At 37.3% G+C, this 24,064-nt stretch overlaps 3 protein-coding genes across 3 annotated transcripts in view; 1 reads left to right on the top strand and 2 right to left on the bottom strand.

Moving 5' to 3' along the window:
- Nucleotides 1–2,563: 2,563 nt before the first annotated feature.
- On the bottom strand, nt 2,564–17,732 carry LOC136250713 (glutamyl-tRNA(Gln) amidotransferase subunit B, mitochondrial-like). Its single transcript, XM_066042941.1, has 15 exons — nt 17,512–17,732; nt 14,604–14,717; nt 14,004–14,199; nt 13,711–13,821; nt 13,540–13,656; nt 13,395–13,479; nt 11,211–11,255; nt 10,879–11,051; nt 10,727–10,758; nt 10,626–10,675; nt 9,502–9,588; nt 9,269–9,347; nt 7,238–7,282; nt 5,784–5,873; nt 2,564–2,795 (listed from the first exon to the last, which is right to left on the bottom strand). The coding sequence occupies exons 1-15, from the start codon at nt 17,662–17,664 to the stop codon at nt 2,670–2,672; spliced, it is 1,503 nt and encodes a 500-aa protein (XP_065899013.1). The 5' UTR covers nt 17,665–17,732; the 3' UTR covers nt 2,564–2,669.
- Nucleotides 17,733–18,061: 329 nt separating this feature from the next.
- LOC136250718 (uncharacterized) lies at nt 18,062–23,242 on the bottom strand. The gene is made up of 2 exons (XM_066042946.1): nt 23,182–23,242; nt 18,062–19,270 (listed from the first exon to the last, which is right to left on the bottom strand). Exon 2 carries the CDS (start codon nt 19,263–19,265, stop codon nt 18,498–18,500), a length of 768 nt encoding a protein of 255 aa, XP_065899018.1. The 5' UTR covers nt 19,266–19,270; nt 23,182–23,242; the 3' UTR covers nt 18,062–18,497.
- The window catches only part of LOC136250717 (uncharacterized), a 30,971-nt gene continuing 30,134 nt past the window's right edge, over nt 23,228–24,064 (top strand). Inside the window, exon 1 of the mRNA XM_066042945.1 lies at nt 23,228–23,364. Coding sequence (XP_065899017.1) covers nt 23,293–23,364 — 72 coding nt within the window. The 5' untranslated portion in view covers nt 23,228–23,292. The remainder of the gene's footprint in view (nt 23,365–24,064) is intronic.

The following is a 24,064-nucleotide window of genomic DNA, read 5'->3' on the forward strand; positions in this document are numbered from 1 at the left end:
ATATAGAGTTATAAATGGTATATTCATTGCAATAATTAAATAGAATTATTGATTCTATTAATATAATACTCTCACACGTGTAAAATTTGCAGGTGGAAAACAAAACTCGTGTACTGCTGGGAGCTGCTCTCACCCAAGGTCAAGAAATTGGGTTGCATGTGAGAAATGCACTGAATGGCATCACTGTTTATGTGCTGGAATACCAAGAACAACAGCCAAAAAGGATGACTATCACTACATTTGCCACTTCTGCAGTCAATGATTTTTAAGCTCATGCATGCAGTTATAGTTTGAAGTTAACTACTTTGTCTACGTTATAGGCTTGTCATAACAGTTACATTATAGTACATACATGCATGTTATAAATCCAGTGTTTTTAATCTACTAATTAATCAGCTAGCTAATTATACTGAATGTTGGTGTAATTACTATAGCTATGTGTGTGAAGCAACACAGCAGCCCTCCATAGCTAATTGAAAATGATGGTAAAATTTTATGTCTCAAAGAAAGTACAACTATATCTTTTATACACCTTTCATTTTCAAGCTGATTTTGACTAAAAGTATAACTTCCAACTCCTAAAACAACGTGAAACAAAATATCACTCTGTCCGATTATAGAGTTCGCTACACACCCACACATTTACTATAGTAGCTCCGCTTATGAATGGAAGGAATAAACAAACTATGGCTGCTTTGAAAGTACATGTGTTACCCTAACAGATGGTGGTGGTTGTGGGGAATTTCGTCTTTTAGTGGATGATTGCTAGGCGGTGTCCGATAAAAGAGGTAAACTTCCGATATTAGAGGTTTTCGGACAGTCACTTTAATCGGCTATAGCAAAGCAACCACAAAAGCTACCAGGCTCATCTTTTAGTATATTATTAGGCTAAGTGTAACGTTTGTCCACACCAAAGTTCAGAGGATTCGGCTTAGTAGTTTCTGAGAAAACGTGTCCGATTATAGATGGTGTCCGACAATAGATCGCTTACTCTATACAAGAGCAAGCTGTACTATCACCTGGATGATGTATCTGGGCTCCCTGAACACGCTGTTAACTTATTAGCTCTCATGCCAATTCAGCGCTTTCCTGCGAAGCGATTCGCAACAAAAACTATTATTATTGGGGGTACAGGTAAGGAGGCAAAGCCTGTAAAAACCTGATCTAAACAATCAAACTACTACAAAAATAACTATACAATATCATACTGGTAATCATAATAAAATCTATCTAGGTGTGTCTTCACCACCCTATTAACTCGGGCATCTTTCGTCCTATTCACAGCGGACAACCACGAAACGAAAGAGAAATCAATGTAGTTTCTTTCCATGTACAGAAAATTAGAACCTACCGTATACTTTGTAAGTTACCGAAGTTTTGCTGCCGGTTATCATCGTTTTCCCAATGGCTTCAATACATTTTTATGGGCATCCACAGCATTCAGTGGTTACGCAATAGACAATTAACACTGATTGCATTCTTAAGGCCTTATGTGAAACTGGCCTATTCAGTCAATGCACTTAAAGATGTACTTTTTTTCAAGGATCAAGATTTATTGTTTTCAAAAGCCAGTGCTAGAGCTGTTTTGAATGAAATGGCTGGGGCATCAATTTCTGCATCTCAGAGGATCTTTTCGGGAGGAACTGTAAAGAATGGACTATTGCCCCAGACTAGGTTTTGTAGTTACCTTATAGGGCTTTTTCTTGTTGTATGTATGTACGTATGCATGTAGTTACACTTTTTTTTTCCTTGCCATGGCCTCGGCCATGGCCCACAACTGACTACTGTGTAGATCAGATCTGTGGTCGCATGTTAGTCTGAGGATTCACATACTTGTCTTTCTTTTTTTTTGTTGTACACATTAAACATAATCATGATGGTCAAATAATCAATACCGTCTACATGTATTACTAGTGTATTAGGGTTAGTAAACTCCCAGACCTGACCACTACTTTTCAAGTCTTCAGTGTGTGGGCAGGAAAGTAGATACAGTCTACAAAATTTTGACATGTAGTGTTTTCTAGTAACTGAATAAGTAACTCCAATAATTAATGCTCTTTGTACTATATAGCTATAGGTGATGATGACTGCATGACTTGTAGCTACATGTGCTTAACATGTGCATTTTGCAGTTGGCCCCATGCAGAAGAGATATACAGCTAGTTACAATGCTTGCAGCATGTACTTTCTTTCATTGTATCTCAGTTCTTTTTGCTCATATTAAAGTCTCAATTTGTGTGTATACCAGTCAGTGTGTTTGCTATCATGTTATTGCCCATAGCTACATTATTTCTGCACCTTAAGTGCATGCTACTAGTGTTAGCCATATCAGTATGTAAAGCTAAGTAGTCATTGTAGTATGCCTCATGCAGGTGGTCTGTGTTTCTCTGAGTAATATGATTGGATACAACTTTAATCCATTAAGAACAGACTGGAACAACAGGCTGTAAGATAGACAAATGTGCACTCACCCTTAGGCCAGCATACCAAGCAAACCTTGCAGCAACAATATATTCCATGTGTTTTTCTCTGCACACAAGGATTTGAATATGTAGATAAGAAATTCTAAACACCACAACACTTCACATTATACACAGCGTATTACTTCATCTATATATATATATATATATATATATATAATTCATGTGGTGCTATAAGTACATAACAAATCATTGCTTCAGTATTTGTTCTAACATGGTTCTTATTACTTGAGGATCATAATCTTTTGTTCTTGCCATAACTTTATGAATGAAAAAACTAAGTCGAGCTTTTACTCCTGTATTATATTCATTAGCCTAAAAGTAAATACACAAATAAAATATACAGAATGCTAATACTATAGCCATCAGTAAACACAAATATACACTACTACCCAATGTAGTACACTTAAGGGGTCCAAAGACAAAATTCAGTAATACACAAGAATCCATACCACTGTGGCTGGCTGATTTATATTTATTAAAAAATACCATATTTCAGATTACGATGAGGGTTAATCTATGTATAAGTTATAGTTATATCTCGTTACGAGGGTGATATCATTGTTATTACACAAGTCCGAGGACGAGTGTATAAACAATGATATCATCCGAGTATACGGGATATAACTATTTTATATCCCAGTGCGCAGGAGTGCACGGAAGTTTATGGATAGTAATTAAGTTCTGGTTTGAGTTCCTGTCACTGTGCTCAAGATTTCGTCTGAATTGTGTGGAGATTCAACTTCGTAGCTACAACAGAGACCCTGCATACTGCCTATAAACTGTAGTGAAGGGAGGTGTTATGGAGCAGCAGTTCCAGGTATGGTTCGCCTTCGTCAGAAGTTGGTATGGTGACGTTGCGTGGCGTGCAAGAGAAAAAAAGACCACCAAGTGGCTACCGTAGTCCGAGATAGAATGATGAAGCTAGAGATTATCGAAAGAAGTTAATTCTTCACCATAGTGACTGTTGAGACTGATTGCTGGAGCACATATCGGCACAGACTGTTCTTGAAACTTGTTAAACTATCGTATTGGTAACTTGTAGTGTTACTATGTAAAGGATATTAACAGTTTTCTTGTAAGATTTAGCAGGTTTAAGTGCTGTACTGGTGTGTTTTGTATCAATATTTCCTTATTTGGTTCTTTGTTCCATTGGTAAACAATACCATTCACGGTTATTATGATGTCATGAACGACTCCGGTGATAAGTTAGTTATCACCCAGTGATATATCGTACAGTAGCAGCACCATCCTGTCTAGTTGTATGGTAGCTATAACCTAGCACGGAACTTTGACAGTCCCACGCACTGGGATTTAAATAGATTAACTACTGCAAATAAGAATTTCAGTGGTTAAAAACCTTTGGTTAGAAAACATTTTGTAGCTTTAGCCAAAACAGGAGATAGGAGGACAGTGTTGGCTACACATGTTTGGCATTAAAATGAAGTTTGCATATTCAAATTTTAAAAACAGCAATGAGCTATAATAAAGATAGGGCATGTGTGGCATAGATAGTATCAGAGGAGAGGGCGGGGAGGAACTTCTCACAAGTGTGTAAGCATGTGTAGCATGTTCCAGAAGGGGGATTGGTGGCATGCTCCCCTGAAAATTAGCTATCACAAGATTGAATCTGGAGTATATTTTAACCAAATAGTGGACTGAAGTTGTGAGATCTGGTAATGAAATAGGAGAAAAAACCAGATTAGCTATAATAGTAGCTACAAGATTGAACTTGCAATTTTAATTAGAAAACAACTACCACACAGTTAAGTGTAAATGAAAGGGTAGCTAACTCGACCAGATTGGACTGTAAAGCTTTGTGGACCAAGAAAGTAATATTTTATGAAAGTAGATTTTGGAACACTTTTCGTCAAATGATAGAGATTGAAAATTTGCACATAATGTTATTGATAGTGCAGGTGTCTGTTTTGTTTCAAATTATGCACTGGCAATGGTGATATCTGCCATTAAAATCGACTCGATTAAATTACAGACCAACTTGAATGGATAAATTCTAGAGAATTTTGGTTATGTGAGTATAATGTTAATTTTTCATCTTTTTTAAAACGTTTGTTAAACCTTGCTTCTACATACAGCATACAGTTACTATACATCACATCATGATGGTTCTTTGAATGTCTTTTAAAACAACTCTCCATCCCCTACAATCTCCTTGTAACAGAAGCTCTGCTGGGATTGAGTCCCACAAAGTTACTAAAATTACTTGCCAACTACGGTGAAAGCTGTCCAATGTTCAAAAATTGCAGGGGTTTTGAAAACGAAGATGGCTGGCTGGATCAAAGCTGTGTAGTCTGATAGATAATCAATGTTACTGAATCAATTACAACGTAATTACGGAGTTTACTAAGGCTAAGCTCATTTCAGTTTTACAACTCAACCGACGCAATTTTTAGTCAGAACTGACTTGGTTTTTAAATTGAACTGACTCAATTTCTAGCCAGAATCAACTCAGTTTTAACCTTCCTAGATTTATATGTCGCCCACTCTATTATTAGTGCAGACATGAGACTACTTCAATTACTGCCCTCACCGCTAACCCTTTATTTTTAATGGTCTGACTGCATGTTGCATGTTGAGCAAGTACAAGAGACATGATGTCCAGATCATGGTAGGACAAAGATGCATCAGATACGAGGTAAGTTGTGTTTTTTGATTGTGCTTTATATCCATATACTGTCAATTAATTAGTCTTGTGCAGCCAGACCATACTTTTTTGATTAGGACCTGATCTAATGACAAAAGAAGAAAAAGTGGTCTGGTGCGCGACACCAAGTGACAGCATGGATATAAAACAACAGTTAAAAGATAACTTACCTTATTATTTGATGCATCTTGATCCAACCATGACCTGGACAACATATCTCTTGTGTTTGCTCGACACACCATATGCAGCAAGACTAAAAGGAATGAAGTACACCTGGTGTTGTGCCCAGCAAGGCCAGTACTGGGAAACATACGTACGTATAAGTCCAGGGAGGGGAGCTTGAGTAATACAAAAATTGAGCATCGAACAGAGTAAAACCACTGACCAGAAATTGAGTTGGTTAATTTGGAAACCGAGTTGAATTAGTAAAACTGGTCAACTGAGTTGGTCAGTAATGGCTGTGTTGCCAGTGCGCGCTATACGTGTCTATCTTTCACTCTAGCTAATCACCTGGCTTTCTAGAGTAAAATTATATTATTATGTTTTAGACATTAAAATATCCTAGGTCCACAACTAAGTGGTGAAAGTCGCACAATACACAACACAGACAGTTGACATGGTTAACATTATTTACAAACCTGTTTAGGAAATTCTGCTACCACTGAAGAACATATTTCTCTCAATTCAGTAATATCACTACTGTGGACATCCTCTTTATCTGACATAATCTACATATGTATACACATGTATGAGTCTTCAAATAAAAACCACCACGAATATTAAACCAGGCATGTTGTGCCAACAGCTAGCTGTGGACGTACATCTGGTTTCTGAAATCATTTTTGTGAAAGTATGTGTGATGTCCATATATACACCCCCATGAGCAAAACCATTAAATGGATAGCCAGCATGTGAGAAAGATGGACCCTGTACAAAGCCTCTATAGAGTTGCTACACCTGTATTTCAAACTGGTGAAAAGAATCCAACTCAGAGCAAAAGCTTATTTACTTGTGCAGAAGTTAATACATGTGAATTACCTTCCCATTGCATCTTACAAGCAACACATTAAGCACTGCACTTTCTGAAGCACAAGGAAGTTCACCATGAAAGTTTATAAGAAGCAAATCCTTTAGAAATGGTCCACAACTTGGTGCCAGTTGATTCCATTAACAACAAACAACTGTTGTCCGGTTTATCATTTAGGCGAGTGAGACTATATACATAAACAGCTCTTGCACCTATGTTAACATGGTGGAAGAGGTATGGAATGCAGCATTTTGATACAGTAGGACCTCAATTATTTGAATCTCAATTAACCAAACCCTCGAAGTTACTGCTCTACTAGAGTATTTCATTATTAAGTGAACAGTCTATTAAAGTGTTTGTTCTATTAGAGTAGTTGAATGGAACTCTGTATATAAATAATGGGCTTCATTTATCCAAACAAATTCACTTATCTAAACACTCTTATAATTGAACTGGCACACAAATTTTCGGATAATGGAGGTCCTACTGTACTGTATACAGTGTACTGTAACCTCTTGCTTTAAGCCTTGTTGTTACAAAGGTTAATTATTTAGCCTTCCAAAGTAGCCCAATGAATAGCCTTTCTGTTGCTATATGTAGTGGAGCTAGTTACGTATGTGAACATATAAGCCAGTTTTGTATGAACTCATGCAGCTTCAAGTTAAGAAAAGCCATTACTGGTAATAAAAAGTAAACAAACAAACAATTAAGAATTTTAAGTTGAATTAGGGATCAAAAAAGTAGTGAAACAAGGGAATGTTAAAAAGTAGTGAAACAAGGAAGGTTGCCTATACCTGCAGATATACGAGTTAATCCATAATTCAGTGATGGTTATAGACTGAAGTTTAGGGATTTAATGTCCACTAGTATATCTTATAATGTCTGCAGGTATAGGCAACCTTCCTTGTTTCACCACATTTTAGCTATTCCCTTGTTTTCACTACTTTTTTCTTTGATACCTAATCCAACAAATTCTTATTTACTTGTACATACATGTACAGTGGGATATACTATAATATATAAGTTCCAAATTAGTACTTGTAGCAAGTTAAAAATATAGCTAACCTGTGTGATATCTCTTGAATCACCTTGAAAAATATTCCTCAAAACCTGTGTGTTTTACATTGCAAATTGAACAACAGGAAGTTTATCACCAGGTACACAACAACTGTTTACTGTATATGGGAATTACTGTATACGGGGATCCAAGCAATAAAAGTAGTGGAAACAAGTCTAACAAGAGACATGAATTATAGCATTATACAAGTGGGATATTTTCTACATTTAGCAAATAATTACTTTAATGCCAAAGTGTCATCATTCATATATACTACTTTTTACAGTATCACTTGGATCCCTATTTTATATACGTGGCTGTTGTTAGGGTGACTATTTTATTACTGTACTTCAATGTTGCTGGTGAGCCTCTTCGTACTAGTAATAGCATGGGTAGCAGTGAAATTTGGGATAAATACCACGAGTGTTGTATTGGAAATTTACCATTTCCAATACAACAAGAGTGGTATTTATCCAAAATTTCACTGCTACCCATGCTATTCCCAGTTAATACCATACTCGCTGCATATGCGCATGCTGTGTATTAGCGTTGCTATGTACGCAATTTGTCACTATGTACTAAACACGCATCAACACTAATTGGCGCTACATTGTTAACATCAATTCTAGCCAATGAAATTGCAATTACAACTTTTTCACTGCTACCAGTGAAATACGGGATAAATTTCTCTGCTACTATTGAGACTTTTGTATGGGCAGTGAAACAGGTATGGTATTATATGTAAAACTGTAAATCATTTTAAGCGGTTGTACAAGTACTGACAGGGGCTTCACGAAATGATAACGCACCAGTAAAAGGATGGAGTAATGGATAGTAGAACACATGAGCTGCATTCTTAGTACCTGCTGCAGCGGTGGGTAGAATCTACTTACAATGCAAGCAATTTTCTTGCCTGCATTCTGGGGATGTTCATGCTGAGACAATGAAAACTAAAACAGCACCATTCCATTGTCAAATCAGCTGGTCCGATGAGAAACCATCCAATGGAATGGAGTCATCTAAAGAAGACTGAAATGTAAAGGACATTGAGGGAGGTGGGTGTTGGGAAAAATCAACAAGCTGTTACAAGTTAGCACTGTGATACTTTAGAACTCTGATATTGCAGCACTCTGCTACAGCAGCACTATTTAAAGTCAAGCAAAGAAGGTCAAACCAGATTTGTGCAGCTTCTTTTATACAATACCAGAGACAGATAAGTAACCCAAGGGAGGCTATCTTCACCCAAAGTACTAATGTGTTATTGGGTGAGTGGAATCAGTAAACATGTGAATTCCTTTACCATATGAAGTTGCTGTATCCTGAACCTAATGAGGATCAGAAGGAGGCTTGACAGAAGACACTTTGCTATACAATCGCAAAGGCTGCTGCCTTCCTTCCACTGTGCTTTAAACACACACATGCACACATGCAAAAGCCTAAGGTACATAGTACCACAGCATGGCTACAAGGAATTTGTTGATATGTACACACAAAGCCTGAGGACCACGGACTCGAGGGCTGAGGGTGTATAATATAATTGAATCCCGAGCAATCGTGGTATAAGTGATATATACCACTTGGGTACATTTACTTAATAGGTGAAAGAACTAATGAGTACTCAGTATGTTTGCTTTATACACTAACATCTGGTAATTGATGATGGTTTTAAAGTGTGGGCTAATAACCATCAAAGCATTACTACACTGCAATACGTACTGCTAGTACACTAACAATTGTGGGATTTAACATTATAGTTGATTGGCACTTTTGTAACTTAGTCTCCTCAACAGTCTTGCTCCTTACTGATTTAGTTGCACTTATTTGTAATAATTAGTTTAACAGCAGAAACAAAGCACTGCAGTAATGTCCAATTTAACTGGTTTAAAAGTATTACTTGATAGGTTGTAGCTATTTGAGCACTATGGTATAACTATTGCTTACAGTGATAGAATTTACTACATACATATTGTAAATACTGACATTTAATACCAACATAATCATACATACATATAATCAGTTGAAAATTTAATTAAGCTAACTTGTAATGCTCTGTCTCGAGATATTCTTTTCTGCTCCACACTATCTATCAACTGCGCCAGTGTTTCACTGGATACATTACTACACCACAAAAAAAAAGAAGCATGTATACTGTACCTTGTAGGTAATTTACACTACATTAATAACAAAGCAACATTTGTCATACGGCATGTAGCTGTACAAATTTCAAAATGTTTATACTATGAATTTAACATACATATTCAGGTACACATACCTATTAGAAAATGTGAGTGATCCTTTCTTTAATAATGCCCATAGCTCTGTGAACACCCATAAAAATACTGATTGTGGGCTAGTTGTGCTGTTAAAAATAAACAAACAGATTTACACAACACACACACACACATGCACGCATACACACATGTACATGCACACACATACGTAGTGTAATTGAAAAATATGTCAAAGGAGAGTTGTACCTATCATTAGAGGTCTTGCACTTGTCTTACAATTGTATGATGTTAGTACATGTACATAAACTGATAGCAATTTAATTAAAGGCTTTGACTTGTGATGCTTACAGGCTCTCTCAGCTTTTAATACACATCCCGGCATTCGTACAACTTTCACTTCTAAGGTTAACATAAGCTTAACAAGGTTAATAAATCTAGAGGATGTATGCAGAGTTTGTGACTATATGTCAAAATTGAGAGTAAGGGAAATATGTAGCGTAAGTGACTAATTACTAACAAAGTTTTGTCCTTTTAAGTTCTAATTTGGTGAAGGAAGGTCCTACAAACTTTCAGTTTTCACCATCTGTTTTGGCTGTCTTTTATGTAGCTACACAGTATTATAGTCCCATTTTTGTGGACCCATTCATTTTAACACTCTGCATGGCAGACTGAGACATACTATGCAAAGCAGGAATTATCAACTAGCAGTACACAAGTATATAAACTATCAACTGGCTGCTAATATCACTGCATCTAAAACTCTGCCCTATCCAGTGTATGATACAATTCAGTATGTAATACTAGACCAATGCATCTACTTTGCATTGAGGTTGGCAGCTGGGTGTAGAAATCAGTCTAAAGACTTGTAATTTTCATTGTTGTATTTTACGTGTGTGTTTATTAAACTGGTTGTGGTTATATCTCACGTTCCATTCGTACGGTTGATCTGAAACTTGGTGGGTGTGTACATTTACATAGTTCAGATACTTAATCATACTGGAGTACACTTGTTAGAGAACAGGATAGTGACACCTTACACTTACCAGTATGCTGGCTGTGAGGGGTACACATGGTTTAAAAAGTGAATGGTATTGTTGAAGTATGTACGCACATTGTATAAAATAAAAAAAGCAATGCCACATTGAGATACACATACAGTACTTACTTGCTACTACTAACTACAGAACAATAATAATCCAGTGCTCCTTCTTCACTCTAGTCGCAATACATGTAGACATGTTGTTAAATAGGACACATTGTACTGACCATTAGTAGTGATGACTGGCGGTGAGATAATCCTAAACAATATTATATTACTTGCAATTTTTACATAGCTGATACATATAGTACACAAACATATACACTGTACATTGAATGTGAGTATATATACATGTATACATGTACAGGGAACACATTACCATATTGAGTATTTAGTCTTGATCTGGTTTGCATTGGTAATTCAGGTAGAATTCTTCTCAACAAGTCAACATCTACATTACCCTCAGTTAGTGTAATGGGCTTGTCCAAATTTGTTAATGAAATGTCATTTCCAGTAAGTACCAAGGGAGCTAGATCTGGTTCAGCCATAAACCTACAGTACAGTGTGATATGTTCTTTTTATATACACAATATTATATCATTGATAGGGATTATATAAGATACTTTCTTGAAAACAAATACAGGCTATAAACAAAATGCACAAAAATCATGATAATCATAATAAAGGCTATAATTCTAGTTGATGTATTACCTGTAGTCTTGCCTTTTTCCTTTTCCTCTAGTGGGTAAAGTGACACTAAAGAATAAGAACAAAAGTACCTACTTTAACTATATCCAACTGTACACTAATAAGTATTAGTTGATATACTATACACAAATACATATACAAACACACACACACACACACACACAAAACAAAACAAAGCCTTCAGCTGCCCTGCATGCTTGCCAGGTCCCCAATTAAACAGCTGGGTAGACTGATCCAGGAGCAATGTGAGTAAACTTTCTCGCTCAGGAAACAACAGCAACACCAATTTGGCATATGAACCGGGAACTTGTCAATTACCAGACCAATGCTCTAGCCACTTGCACACAAACACGACTTGACCATCCTGGGATAATGCTGTTTTCTATCACAAGCTTGCTTCAGAAGTTGTGTTTCACTAAGGAAAAGCACCCTGGCAGTTTTAATCATGGATAATATATGTTGCACATGGATTGGAAACGACTCCGTAAATTGTACGAAACGGTGAAACATTCCTTGTAATAAAGTTTATGGGGAAAACTTATTTCATGGTGAAACTAGCCATTTACACAGAGGAAGACAGTGTTTTATATGAAACTGATTCTAGTACATATTCTTCTAGTGAATAGTGATGAAATGAAGAACCCCCACTTGATTTTCTGTGAGTGCGTATCGGCAGTTACCGTCGCCAGGTGCATAGTTGTCTGAACGTTTCACTGCGGTGTAGCTTCACACGATGCCAACTCACCACGTTGTGTTGCTAAAGAAACAGCACAGATACTGCTCTTCACATGTACCAAGCGTGTGTAAGTACACGTTCCCTCTGCCATGATTGGCCTACACAAACATTCCATTACATTCGCGCTTCATCCACTTGATAATTCAGCATTAACTTATCCTACGTCAGGTTTTAATAGCTAAAGAAATAAAACACAGTTATGTTCTTTAAATTGAGTGGCTATCCTTTCTTTCGCCATCACCTAGTCAGAGATTACCCTACACAAACATACCAGAGCAACATACTTACCACAAACAACGTAATGTTAACCTACACAATGCCCAACAACGAAACAACTTTAGGGATGATAACAAGACACTACTACTTGATGATAAGGCCCTATACTTTTGAAAAAAGTTCTGCAACTGTGAGAGAATCACCTTATTCTACACTAGTCTCCACTACCAATTCTGTAAAACATTGTGACATTGTATTACAAGGACTGTACACTATTCGTAACACATTTTATATGCGCGTTTCCAATCCATGTGCAACATAATATTATCTGTGGTTTTAATGCCTAAGGTTTTTACGTGTGGGGTGCTGGAATGTTGTAGAGATGGATGATGGTATAAAGACTGCTACTGTTCAAACTGAGGGCCGTCCTCCAGTTTCTGTTGATAGGAAGATTAACTTTCTGGATGTGAGACCAAGTGGTTTGGTGATGATGTCTATGCTGGTATGATTGAGTCTATTGATGATTTACTGACTCTGTATAGATTGAGATGGTTAGGACATGTTGCCCGAATGCCTGACACAAGACAGTCCAAGAAGTAGTTGTTTGGTTAGTGCCCTGCTCACAGTGACAAGTTCTGTCAGGATCTAAAGAAGTGTAGAGTACAGTAGATGAGTGTATAAACAAACCCAAGATCGTACCAGAGGTTTTCACTAACCTGCCATGTTCATAGTGTCTGATAATGTGGCAACACTACTACCTTGCCTTCACATTTTCTTGGGATCATCATTTAGTCAGTAAGACAAGGTCTGGTAAGATTCCGCAGACAAAAATGATGCTATGTATTTAGCAACAGTACAAAACAGGTACATGCAGTTTTACTTTCAAATATACTTAATATGACATCTTTAAACAGGTTGTAGGACCAGGTGTCTTACAGACCTTCCACACTTGTGCTGTAATAATAAAGTTTGCATGATAAAGTTTACGTTTTGCCATGCCAATGTACGCCGAGCCAAAATATGTGGAAATGCACAACTTTGCATATGAAACTTCATCAGGCCGTATCATAGTTTTGAATGATACACTGTATAGATGACACGAATAAGAATAGTAGGCATGATACATAGTAGGCTGGCTATGAGAGACTAAAATACATACTGGACATCAATATCGTGATTATCACACTCAGTAAAGTTGAGTGTTGAGTTGATTACAAGTACACTATGAACACTACCTTTTTCGTTTATCAAAACTTCTTGTTTCTTGTTCTACAATGTCACCACTCTCCAAGATTTCAATGTGTCGCGTAATTTCGTAATCTAAGCAAACAAATCAGTAAGATAACACATGCATCTGTAGAAATGGTGTATTGTGTCTACCTATAGCTTTTGACAAAGACTTCCAACTCTGAATATTTTTCACTTCTGTCCTGTTGCCCATTTCGTCGCTACTAGAATGTCTCACTGATACATTAGCGTCCACTCTAAGTGAGTCCTCTGTATATGTGGCAAGCACATAACATGTCACACAATAAAGACAAAACCACTAACCATCACCAGTTGATAAAGTTTTTAATAACAACTGAAGTTCATTGACAAAAGCAGCAGCTTCATTTCCACTGGAGAGGTCAGGTTCAGTCACTATCTCCATTAAACCTTTACCTATGGTACACACAGTACATTTACTGTTTACCAACACATACTCATCTTGGTGACTATAATGTAAAATATGACGTAGCCAAATTTTTGAGTGACAAAAGTACTTTTATTTCAGTACCTAAACCAACAAGCCAAGTACTTTATGTAAGAGCAAGACTTTGCACACACCATATCATATCATTTACCTGCCCTGTTGTAATCCACAAGAGTTTGGTGACCCCCTGCAACCTTCTTGCCTGGAATAATCTGGGCACTATCCTGTTCTATGTGAAGTTGCTTAATCCGTATACTGATAGTATCATTGCCACTGTGAATTGATGGAAAATCAAGGCGACCTCCAAAAGCTAGTGGAACTCTGTGTTGTGTTATCTGGTAGCTTGACTAAATGACAATACAAAAAAGTGGCAACAAAATGTAATGGTAATCTGCTTTCTGAAATAACCTAATGCTTTACTGATAGTTAGTGCTTATAGTCAATGTTTTTCGTAACACACTTAAACCACCCACTACTACCAAAACTCATGATCATGTACTAACAAAGCACTTCCAACACTTAGACATTGGGCATTCATAGTATGGACTACTGTATCCACCAAATACAGCAATCCTAATTGTGTGCTCTTTAGAATTACATGTACACTGTTCCACTACTTTAATTTATCACTAATTTCCCTTGCATGACAATAAAACTTCACAAGGATACAATCAAAATATTGGTTCTAACCTGATCATACAATTTAATAGAATACTTCACTGTGCAAGTTTATTGAACACATCATACTCACAGGTAGATCAGGGTAGAAATAGTGTTTCCTATCAAAATACGATTGACGGTTCAGGTTACTTGATAACGCTAAAGCAGTAAGTACTCCAGCCTCCACACATTGTCTGTTAAGAACCTACAGGTACGTACAATGATGCAATAAACTGTACATATCTATGTGTAATTTAGTTGTTAATTTAAAACAAGTGTGCAGTAAATACATAAAATTTATACCACAATGTTTTTCCATATTACTATATTTGGTGTGCCCATGCACAATGGTATGAGATACACCTTGGAACCATCTACCATTAGTATGGTAGACACTTAGACAAAAAAGGTTGGCAAAAAAAACCTGCTAAACTTACTCCCAGGGCTCAAACCTGGGCGACTGGTATGAAAGGAGAGTGTGGTACTGGCTGTGCTACCACTGCTAGCTATCCACCTCTCTTCCTTTTTTATCTTATAAATGTAATTTAATAAGTAACCTGTATATAGTAAGAACACCAGGTGAAGAAGATACCTAAGCTGAACCCAACCCTAACCCTAACACTAATCTTAAAAGTTTGTTTACCTATTAAGCATAATGACATCCTTCACTGTCTGTATGAAAGTAAGTTTTTGATGAGTTTGAGGCAAGATAGGGTTGCGGCTTTGCTGGGATGCTTGCTTCACTCGCTCCAACCTTAGCTTGCCTCAAATTCACCAAAAACTTACCTTATACAACTAGTGAGCTTGATACCCGAGTTACTGTATGATGGGTGAGTGCTAGACAAATAGCCTGTATAAGCTGGTGTCAGGAACCACACGAATAGCCATTACATAGAAATAAGTAGGGAAACAAAGTAGGTCACTTACAACTGTACAATACTAGTGGACATTTAATCTCTAATTCAGTCATGGGTATATATAGGGATTAACGTCCACCACTAGTATATTTACAGGCAGTTGCGGATTTATGAATGGGTCGAGGGGGGCTCTTAACCCCCTCCAAATTTTTTTAGTATACATGTCAACCGTGCAGTTCATGTCATTAAAATCTCATCCAGTGATGTTTTCTATTTGTGGAGCTGCAAAAATAGCAACAACCAGTCTATCACATATAACAGGCAGCCTGCATGCCACAATAAAATATATTTGAGTGTTGTATAAAAGCACACAACTACCTGTGTGCATATGAGTGATAATGTATAATCAAACAAAATTTATTTAACACAAACAGGGGTTGATTGTTGTATAAATACACACCAAAATCTGTTAAATGTATAAACCTGTCAAAATTCAGAGTGTGTCAGCATTTTCAAGGGAACTGTATTCTAAGCTACTATCATTGTATTTGAGTACACATGTACTGTGTACTGTGCACTGTGTGCAGAACTGCTGTACATAGTATATAAATAGTTCAGCATGAGGGTAGCTGGACCATCAACAATTGTACATTATGTAAATATCAAAATCAAAATACTCTAGTCATGCACCAAATGTACAGCATTGTGTCAGGCAAATAGTATACTTAGTTATTCTAATAAACTGCTGAAATCAGCCACACATTCAATTTCAGAAGGTAAAATTTCCTGGGTGGCTTGTGTTTACTGTAGTTGGAACAATAGCAACTTTGTTAGCAAGAGCTTACTGTAAGTATCAAGATTGAGATACCCTAATAGAGCAGTCACCTCTAATACAACAGTCAAATAAAAATTGTGATAAACCCATGTTAAAATTACTCTCAGATTCCATCTCATAGAGTATCATTAATTTTCCAAAATTTCCTGGGGGAGCATGCTCCCAGACCTCGGCATGCTTTACATGCCTTCTCTGTATCATTTTGACCCTGGATCCACCCCTCTCTACAACCCCCTTTGTTTCCCTACTTTTTTCTGTGCATATGATCTCTAATTAATCAAACTTGAAATTCCTAATTTTTTTCCTTATACTTGTCAGTTATCAAGGCCAGGAAAATTGTCTCATCCCCACATGCACCCACATCACTTTTCACCCTACTATCACCTTAAATTCCATTATTCCCATTTATACTGATCACATGTACACATGTTTTGATACTGAGACAACAAGCATCAATTTACAGGAGAGGAGAGGTGTTCTTGCAGCTCAACAAAGGTGGTAATATGTTAAGTAGCTATTAGCTTTTAGAAAGCTTGGTTAACTGTTATAGTAACAGTTAGCCTGCGTTGGAGCATGCATTTCCATTTATTTTTGCTGTGGAAAGTACAAGGGTAGGTAAGGAGCCAAAATCGTCTACGAAATTTCAAAGATGACTGCCCATATTTCATCTTTCAGAAATATGACTGCCCATATTTCATCTCTAAAGACAAATTTCAGTTAAATTTCTCCGTTAATTTCAAAATTAGTAAATCCGTAAATTTTAGACTATGTAAAATTTCGTTACATTTTCCCAATCGTCAAATTTCATCTTTCAAACTCCATAAATTTCAAGCAATATTTCATCTTTCAGAAATAATTTCAGAGTTGATCTACGAAATTTCAGGTCGTTACCTATCCCTTGGAAAGTGCAAGGGGAAGTATGCACTGTAGGGAGATTTGTGACTGCAGTCAAAGTCTTGACCAGCCGAAATTTCGCTTTGACCTGACTAAGAGCACTTTTCAATCATTGACCGGTGACCTAGCTAGTGACAATATTTCAACATGTGGGTTACCCTTGACCATTGACTTGGCACGAATTTGGTGACCTTGACCTTTAACTTAGACTTTGACCACGGTCGCAGATCTACCTACAGTGAGTACCTGTATGTCACCCCCTTGTACATATGTGTACTACTAGAGCGCGCATGAAATCATATTTTTATACGCGCTTAACAATAATGTAGACACAACAAGGCATGCACAACATTACACGCCAAAACAATCCATTTTATATTTTGCATAATACGTGCTATCCTTTACAAGCTTACCGGTAAGGAACCAGGTAGGGCTAGGTCAAAAAATGCAACTGCTTCGTTCACCGCGTCGTACGAAGTCCTTGACAAGCCACCAGAGAATATCTTAACAGCTGCTCTTATCGGTGCGTGCACCTCCAATCCTATGGTTGGAATCCATGCTGACATATCGGCTAACAAAATTTACGTAAATATCCGTGTTGTACTCGCACCATCCTAATTGCTATCTGTGTAAACAGAAACGGTGTTGAGCAAAGCTTTAATACATAGTTTTATAATTCAGCTAACTACTCAGTGAACTAGTGTTCTATTTTATTCCTTGCATGCCTTGCCATGCCACAACTGACCCAAGTTGGTCATACCTTAAGCCGTAAAGCTAGGAAATATCCTGCCCTGTGCTGAAAAACAGCTGGCTGAAATAGGCTTTATTCCTCTGAAAAACAGAGAGTCAGTCACTGAGCACATTGGTTGAAAGATTCTAGATTCTATGCATGTTCGAGGATTCACGTACGTACGTACTTCTACTTGCATTCATACATTTTGTTCATCATAATCATGACTGATGAATAATACAATATCCAGAAACTACGAATATGCAAACTGAGGACTCCACTGCCACAATATAATCAGGTTGGTCCATGGTACAAGGACAATTTACACATTATAGCTACAAGTCGTCACAATTTTTAAAAGCTAGCTAATTATAATGTGTGTATGTATGTGTATAAATCATTGTATGTTACAATGGATACTGGCACTGCTGAATCGTTTTCTACTGATGCAGTCTTCCCCTTAAAAATTTTGCAATTGGTACAACTCTACCACTTGTGACAACATGATCTAGCCAAGCCAACAAAGCACTGATCTGAACTTGTGTTTTAGACAAACTGTACAATATATAAGACTAAATGTTTGCATTACACGTTACTAGCAAATACAATATCAATGTAGGCTAAAATAAAATATCATGTAAGGTGTAGAAGAATAAGTGTCTATATACTCTAGCGTGAAGACGGTAAGTTGTTCAGAAGCTCTAAACAACATGATGTAAATGTCTTAAAAGGTTCTGGACGCATGAAAAAGCTAATTTGCGCCGTAGCGGTGGGACTTTTTGTCATCTCTGAAAAAGTGACAACTCTTCTTTCATGCATGTATTCCATTCTATCATCGTCATCATCATCAGATTTAATATTGAGATCTTTGTGATCAGGCATCTTCAACTGAGAGCATTTCAACTGCAGTTGCATCAGCCTTCTAGTTAAGTCTATACTAGATTCTAACAGTTTCACGTGATCTTTATAATCAATAAATTTTCTGACACAGGAAACTGTTTTCTTAATGTCCTCTTGTAGCGCTGTAACATTACGTTGGTGTACAAGAATGTAGTTGATTTTAGCACTCTTCACAGCAGCAATATGAGCTTCTAAAGACTTTTTCTCAGCATCAAGGCTTCGTTTTTCCATCAGAGCACAACTGCGAATCTCAATTTGAGCCGTTGCAGGGTGCAAATCTATCTTGCATAACTTTTCACTCATACACTTTAGACAACCTTCCACAGTAAATTCAGGTGGGAGATAAAGTCCTGAAGAACCAAAAGTCCCTTCATTCCAACCAGGTGCAGGGAAGCAGGTAATAGGGTGAGAAGAGTGTGCATACATGATACAGACAGTGCACCCAGGCTCTCGACATTTAGTACAATAAAAGTTGATCACTTCTCCAATATGTTTGGGACATAATTTACCAAGACTCTCCTTTGATGGATCTTCCATGGTATCTATACATGTAGTAAAAAAGTAATTACATACCTAGCATACATACTTATTGATCAGACGATTATCAATCACATGATGGTGTTAACAAAATAATAGCAAATTATTATCTTACAAGTTTAACACCATCACTTTACATTAATTCTATATGGCTACACTTTTACAAGTACAAGGAAAGATTAGGAATTTTAAGTTCGATTTGGGATTATAGAAATAAAAGGTAGGGGGTTGCCTACACCTGTAGATACACTAGTGGACATTGCTAATCCCCAATTCAGCTTATACCCATGACTAAATTAGGGATTAAATGTCCACTAGTATATCTGCAGGTGTAGGTGACCTTCCTTGTTTCCCTGCTTTTAGTTTATATGATCCCTAATTGAACTTAAAATTCCTTATACTAACATTATTATGACTGGTGAACCCATGCATTCTGCATCAAAAGAAAGGATGGTGCCAGAGTGTGCCTGATTATGAAATGATGGCATTCTCCATTCTCTGGGTTCATTAGATATTTAGATCATACCTCAAAGCAACGTACTTTGTTTTTGTAAAAGCACATGAGTTCAGGGTGACATTAATAAGTTGCAGTTTGGGATATGCAATTTCATCAGCCTTGTCAAGTACACATTCTTTGAAAAGAACAGATGTTATCTTCTGACGTTACGGCGCATATGCATTATCGTTTCTTGGCCAGCACTGGGTTCATATAAAACATTTACAAAGACCGTACTCACTTCATTTTACTGAATGATAACAAAAGCTGAAAAACATGCAAACGAGGACATATTTGCATGCTACACTGTCAGATAAGCGTAACTCGATAACAGTAAAGGCTACGGGCTTGATTTTTTCGCTGTTCGACAGTGCTTCAGCCCGTTTGGCATACATACCACAGTAGTAGTAGAACGTACAGTGCACGCATCATGGATTTACTTTTGTGTCCCATTTCTTTTTGCTGACAGCCTAAGGCATCGATTCGTGGTAGCGTGATGGCCTCCCTATGTTTGTACTTTGTACAATAATGAGAAGTCGTCCTTATTTTCCATGACTGGATTGATTGCAGAGGCTCTTCTCCTACTGTTCTTTGTTTGTAATGCTGTGAAATGGGCTGAACATAGCTGAAAGAGGAGCATAATGAACTTCACTTTCGAGTCAGTAATAGATACTGTAGATAGTTGAGGTGCACATTCAGTTTAAAACATTACCTCTAGCATCATCCTTTCTTTTGTTGTGGTATGCACGGGTTCACCAGCCATAATAATGTTAAACAATCAAGTATAAGGAAAATTAAGAATTTCAAGTTCGATTAGGGATCATAGAAAAAAAGTAGGGAAACAATATACTTAGCTACTTTCAAACATATGACCTCACTAATAAGGCAACCTTTGTTTTAATTCCATAGTGTAAGCTATGTTGCGTTCTAATCACACCTACTTATTTGTAGTTAAATTTAATATTTCAGTTTCAGGCAAAACTGATTTCCATTCATATACTTTTATAATTTTACCTAGCAAAACAATTGTGGAATAAGTATCAAAAGTATTTTACCAGAGGTCATCATTATACACTATGACCAGGGGCGGATCCAGAGTTTGGAAAGAGGGGGGGGCACCTTGCTGAAAAACAGTTGAAGACCAAAAAAAAAAGGTCACAACAATAATAACTAGTTATCCTTTACCAAATATATCACGTCTGTTATGTAAAATAAAATCCTATTTATAGCTTCATAGGTAAGCTACACTGCCTCATGAACATTGTGACTGCTTTATTAGAGTAATTGACTGCTCTATTAGAGTATCTCGATCTTGTATGCAATTTCTTGAAGGGGTGGGCTGGATCCGCCATTGACAACATACAATCTGATGCTCTAATACAATCACCACTCTAATAAAACAGTCAACATACAGGTACATGCAACTACAATAGCAATTTTATGCAAAGCAATGTGAAAAAGAAAAACAGATGATTGTGATTGTATTCAGAGATGGATGGGGATGGTATACAGACTTACGCAGACTGTGTGTATATGTAATAGTTGTAAAACAGGCATGAGGGTTTTGTCTGATATCTGCAGCCCAAGGGCTCTGCTGGCCCCAAGGCTGAGGGCATACATATCAGGCAAAAGCCCGAAACCCTATGTTACAGCTATGTAATACAGTATGTACAGTAACTGCAGCAAGCTAATAGCCCACACTGAGCAATCAGACATCCAAGCCAATATGAGTGCAACCACTGGATGTATACATGCCCAAAAATTCAGTAGCTGGTATGTTTTGGCTATAAAAATAGACCCTAGAAATATCACGAAGAATTTCAGTTATGCAAGTTTTAATCAGTGCTTTTAAGGCCTAGAAGGGTAAGCTTGCTTGTAGAGTGGTTACTTGGTGTAGAATAGTAATTTAGTATTAGGGGTTGTACATGTGCTCTGTATACGAAAACATGCAGAAACACTTGCTATAGCACTGGTTCTTACCTTAGCTTAAAGTTATAAGGATCTGCTATGTATGTGCAAATCTGTTTTAATTTAACACAACATGCAACCTTCTGCTGGACAGTTTTCTGCAAGTAGTAGGTGAATGGTAAAAAATCTCGATGCAGACAATATACTGAATTTCTTGACAACGTAATCACTACTATGTACACTTGCTGACACTGTGTATGCATCGTCATAAAAGTAGACAGCTTCACCACTTCAAAAACAGCAAGTGGGTAAATGATATAGCCTTTACCTCATAATGAATCTGGTCTAATGTGCCATGTTGATAAAATTACATGAGGTGTGGTACCCATGGTTGAACACAAACATAAAACAATAGCCCACTATATTATGTCTAGTGGACTTCAATGGAATCAAAGAATCATAGCATATTTGAAGAGTTCCACTGAGAAGACTACCAAATGTGACAATTAAAGAGTGGTAGTTGCAAACAAGTTGATGTTGTGCTACTTCTAAAAACCAGGCGCCATGCAACTCACCTGGAATTAACCAACTATATATTACTATTTTAATATGCTGCGCAATAATGCATAATCGTAATTTTCTCGTAATTCTTCAATTACGTTGCTATCACTGCTAAGGAAGCGCTTGTTAAACAAACCGCTTTAACAACATATTACACACAGAAGTATCTTCTAAACTGTTTTATAGTTTGACTAGAGTGTGTTTTCCCACAAATTATCTCGACAAAGCCTCAAAGTTTGCATACGCTGAAGATATACTCCCTTTCCAACTGAAGGGATACCTAGTAGTCTATGAGGCCTGCACTGTTGTTTCTCAATTGTTAAATGCCTATAAAACCCAAAGGGAAGGTAATTCACAAAGTCTAAGGAGTCGCCACACCCGTATTTCAGACTGCCAAAAAGAAACCACCTCAGAGCAAAGTTTACCAGTGCGTAAGTTAATACAGACTTCATTTCACTTTTACTTCTTACATGTAAAAGTTGCTTTTACCATATTGCTCGTGTAAGTGTATACGGAAAAACATAGATAGGTAGATTGGTACACACACTTTTATGAAAACAATGTCAATAAATCAACACACACACACGCACGCACGCACGCACGCACGCACGCACGCACGCACGCACGCACACACACACAGAGTAGGTCCATGCATTATTCAATTTCAAATGTGTCTATCATCTGCAGTGCAAACTCATTGATTTGTTGGCAAAAACCTAAAGGACCTTCATAATGTGCAATTCCTGGTAATTACATACACTTCTAAGGACACTATTGATGAACAAAGTATTATCAACAACCACTCTAACTTCTTGGCCCTTCTTAGCCATTCAAGTTTGGAATATTGCAAAGTAAAAAACGTACGGTACGATACTCACTAGGTATTTGCAATACAGCTACAACGTAAATTTGCGAATATATGCATCACAACATATCACATACAATGCTTACCACTACTTGGGACTAGCACGCTCCTTCACGAAAATATTAGAGTAAACTTTGAGTTGTTCTGTCACGTGCGGTGGATGCGAGGGTGGATGCAAGACACCTTTTTTGCTAGTCATGATGATCCTGTCTAGGTCGTTAAGAGGAAGTGTAAGATGTGTTCCGCTTGTTAGCAGGTGGATCTCAGATGTGAGTTAAGCCTAAGATGACTAGTATTGTAGCTACAAGTTAAAAATCGTCCTCAAGTGTTTTCAAAAAGCACGTACCACATTCTGTTGCAAAGGCTGTTTGGTTTGTCGAGATGCTGTAGCTTTTTTTAAGGGAAGACTTGCATTAGTAGAAAACTACTGCTTTTTAACAGTGTCTATACATCTTAAACATACAATGATTACATTTTAGCAATTTAATACATGTACATAACATACATACAATTGCAATAAAGCTATAGACCCTTTTCAGGTGAGCTGCTGCCATAGCAACATCTGCCATCTTGGAGTGCAACCTGTTTTGCAACCCTGGTAGCGTTGCTTTCTATAAGAGTAAAACAATACCGAGGAAGTAGAGCTTATTCTTTTTTTTCCCGGGCTAGATGGACTGCCCTTACCACTACCCCCAGCACTAGCTGTTAAAGTGCTGGACAGCTGGAAAAACCAGCATTCACTCGGGGCTGCCAGATTCAAGGCGGCAGGCCAGATCAACATGAGATGGTATAGGCTTATTCTTTTGCATTCCACAGCCAGTGTTGGAACAGTTACTTTATAAAAGTAACTAGTTACATATTACATATTACTTGCAACTGAACTATCATACAGTACGGTAGTACTGTATATTAGGGATCATAAAGATTTGGGTTTTCCTAGCCACCCCAAAACCAGCTTCACAACTCCAT

The sequence above is a fragment of the Dysidea avara genome, chromosome 3 (genome assembly GCF_963678975.1).
Source record: "Dysidea avara chromosome 3, odDysAvar1.4, whole genome shotgun sequence".
NCBI classification, from domain to species: domain Eukaryota; kingdom Metazoa; phylum Porifera; class Demospongiae; order Dictyoceratida; family Dysideidae; genus Dysidea; species Dysidea avara.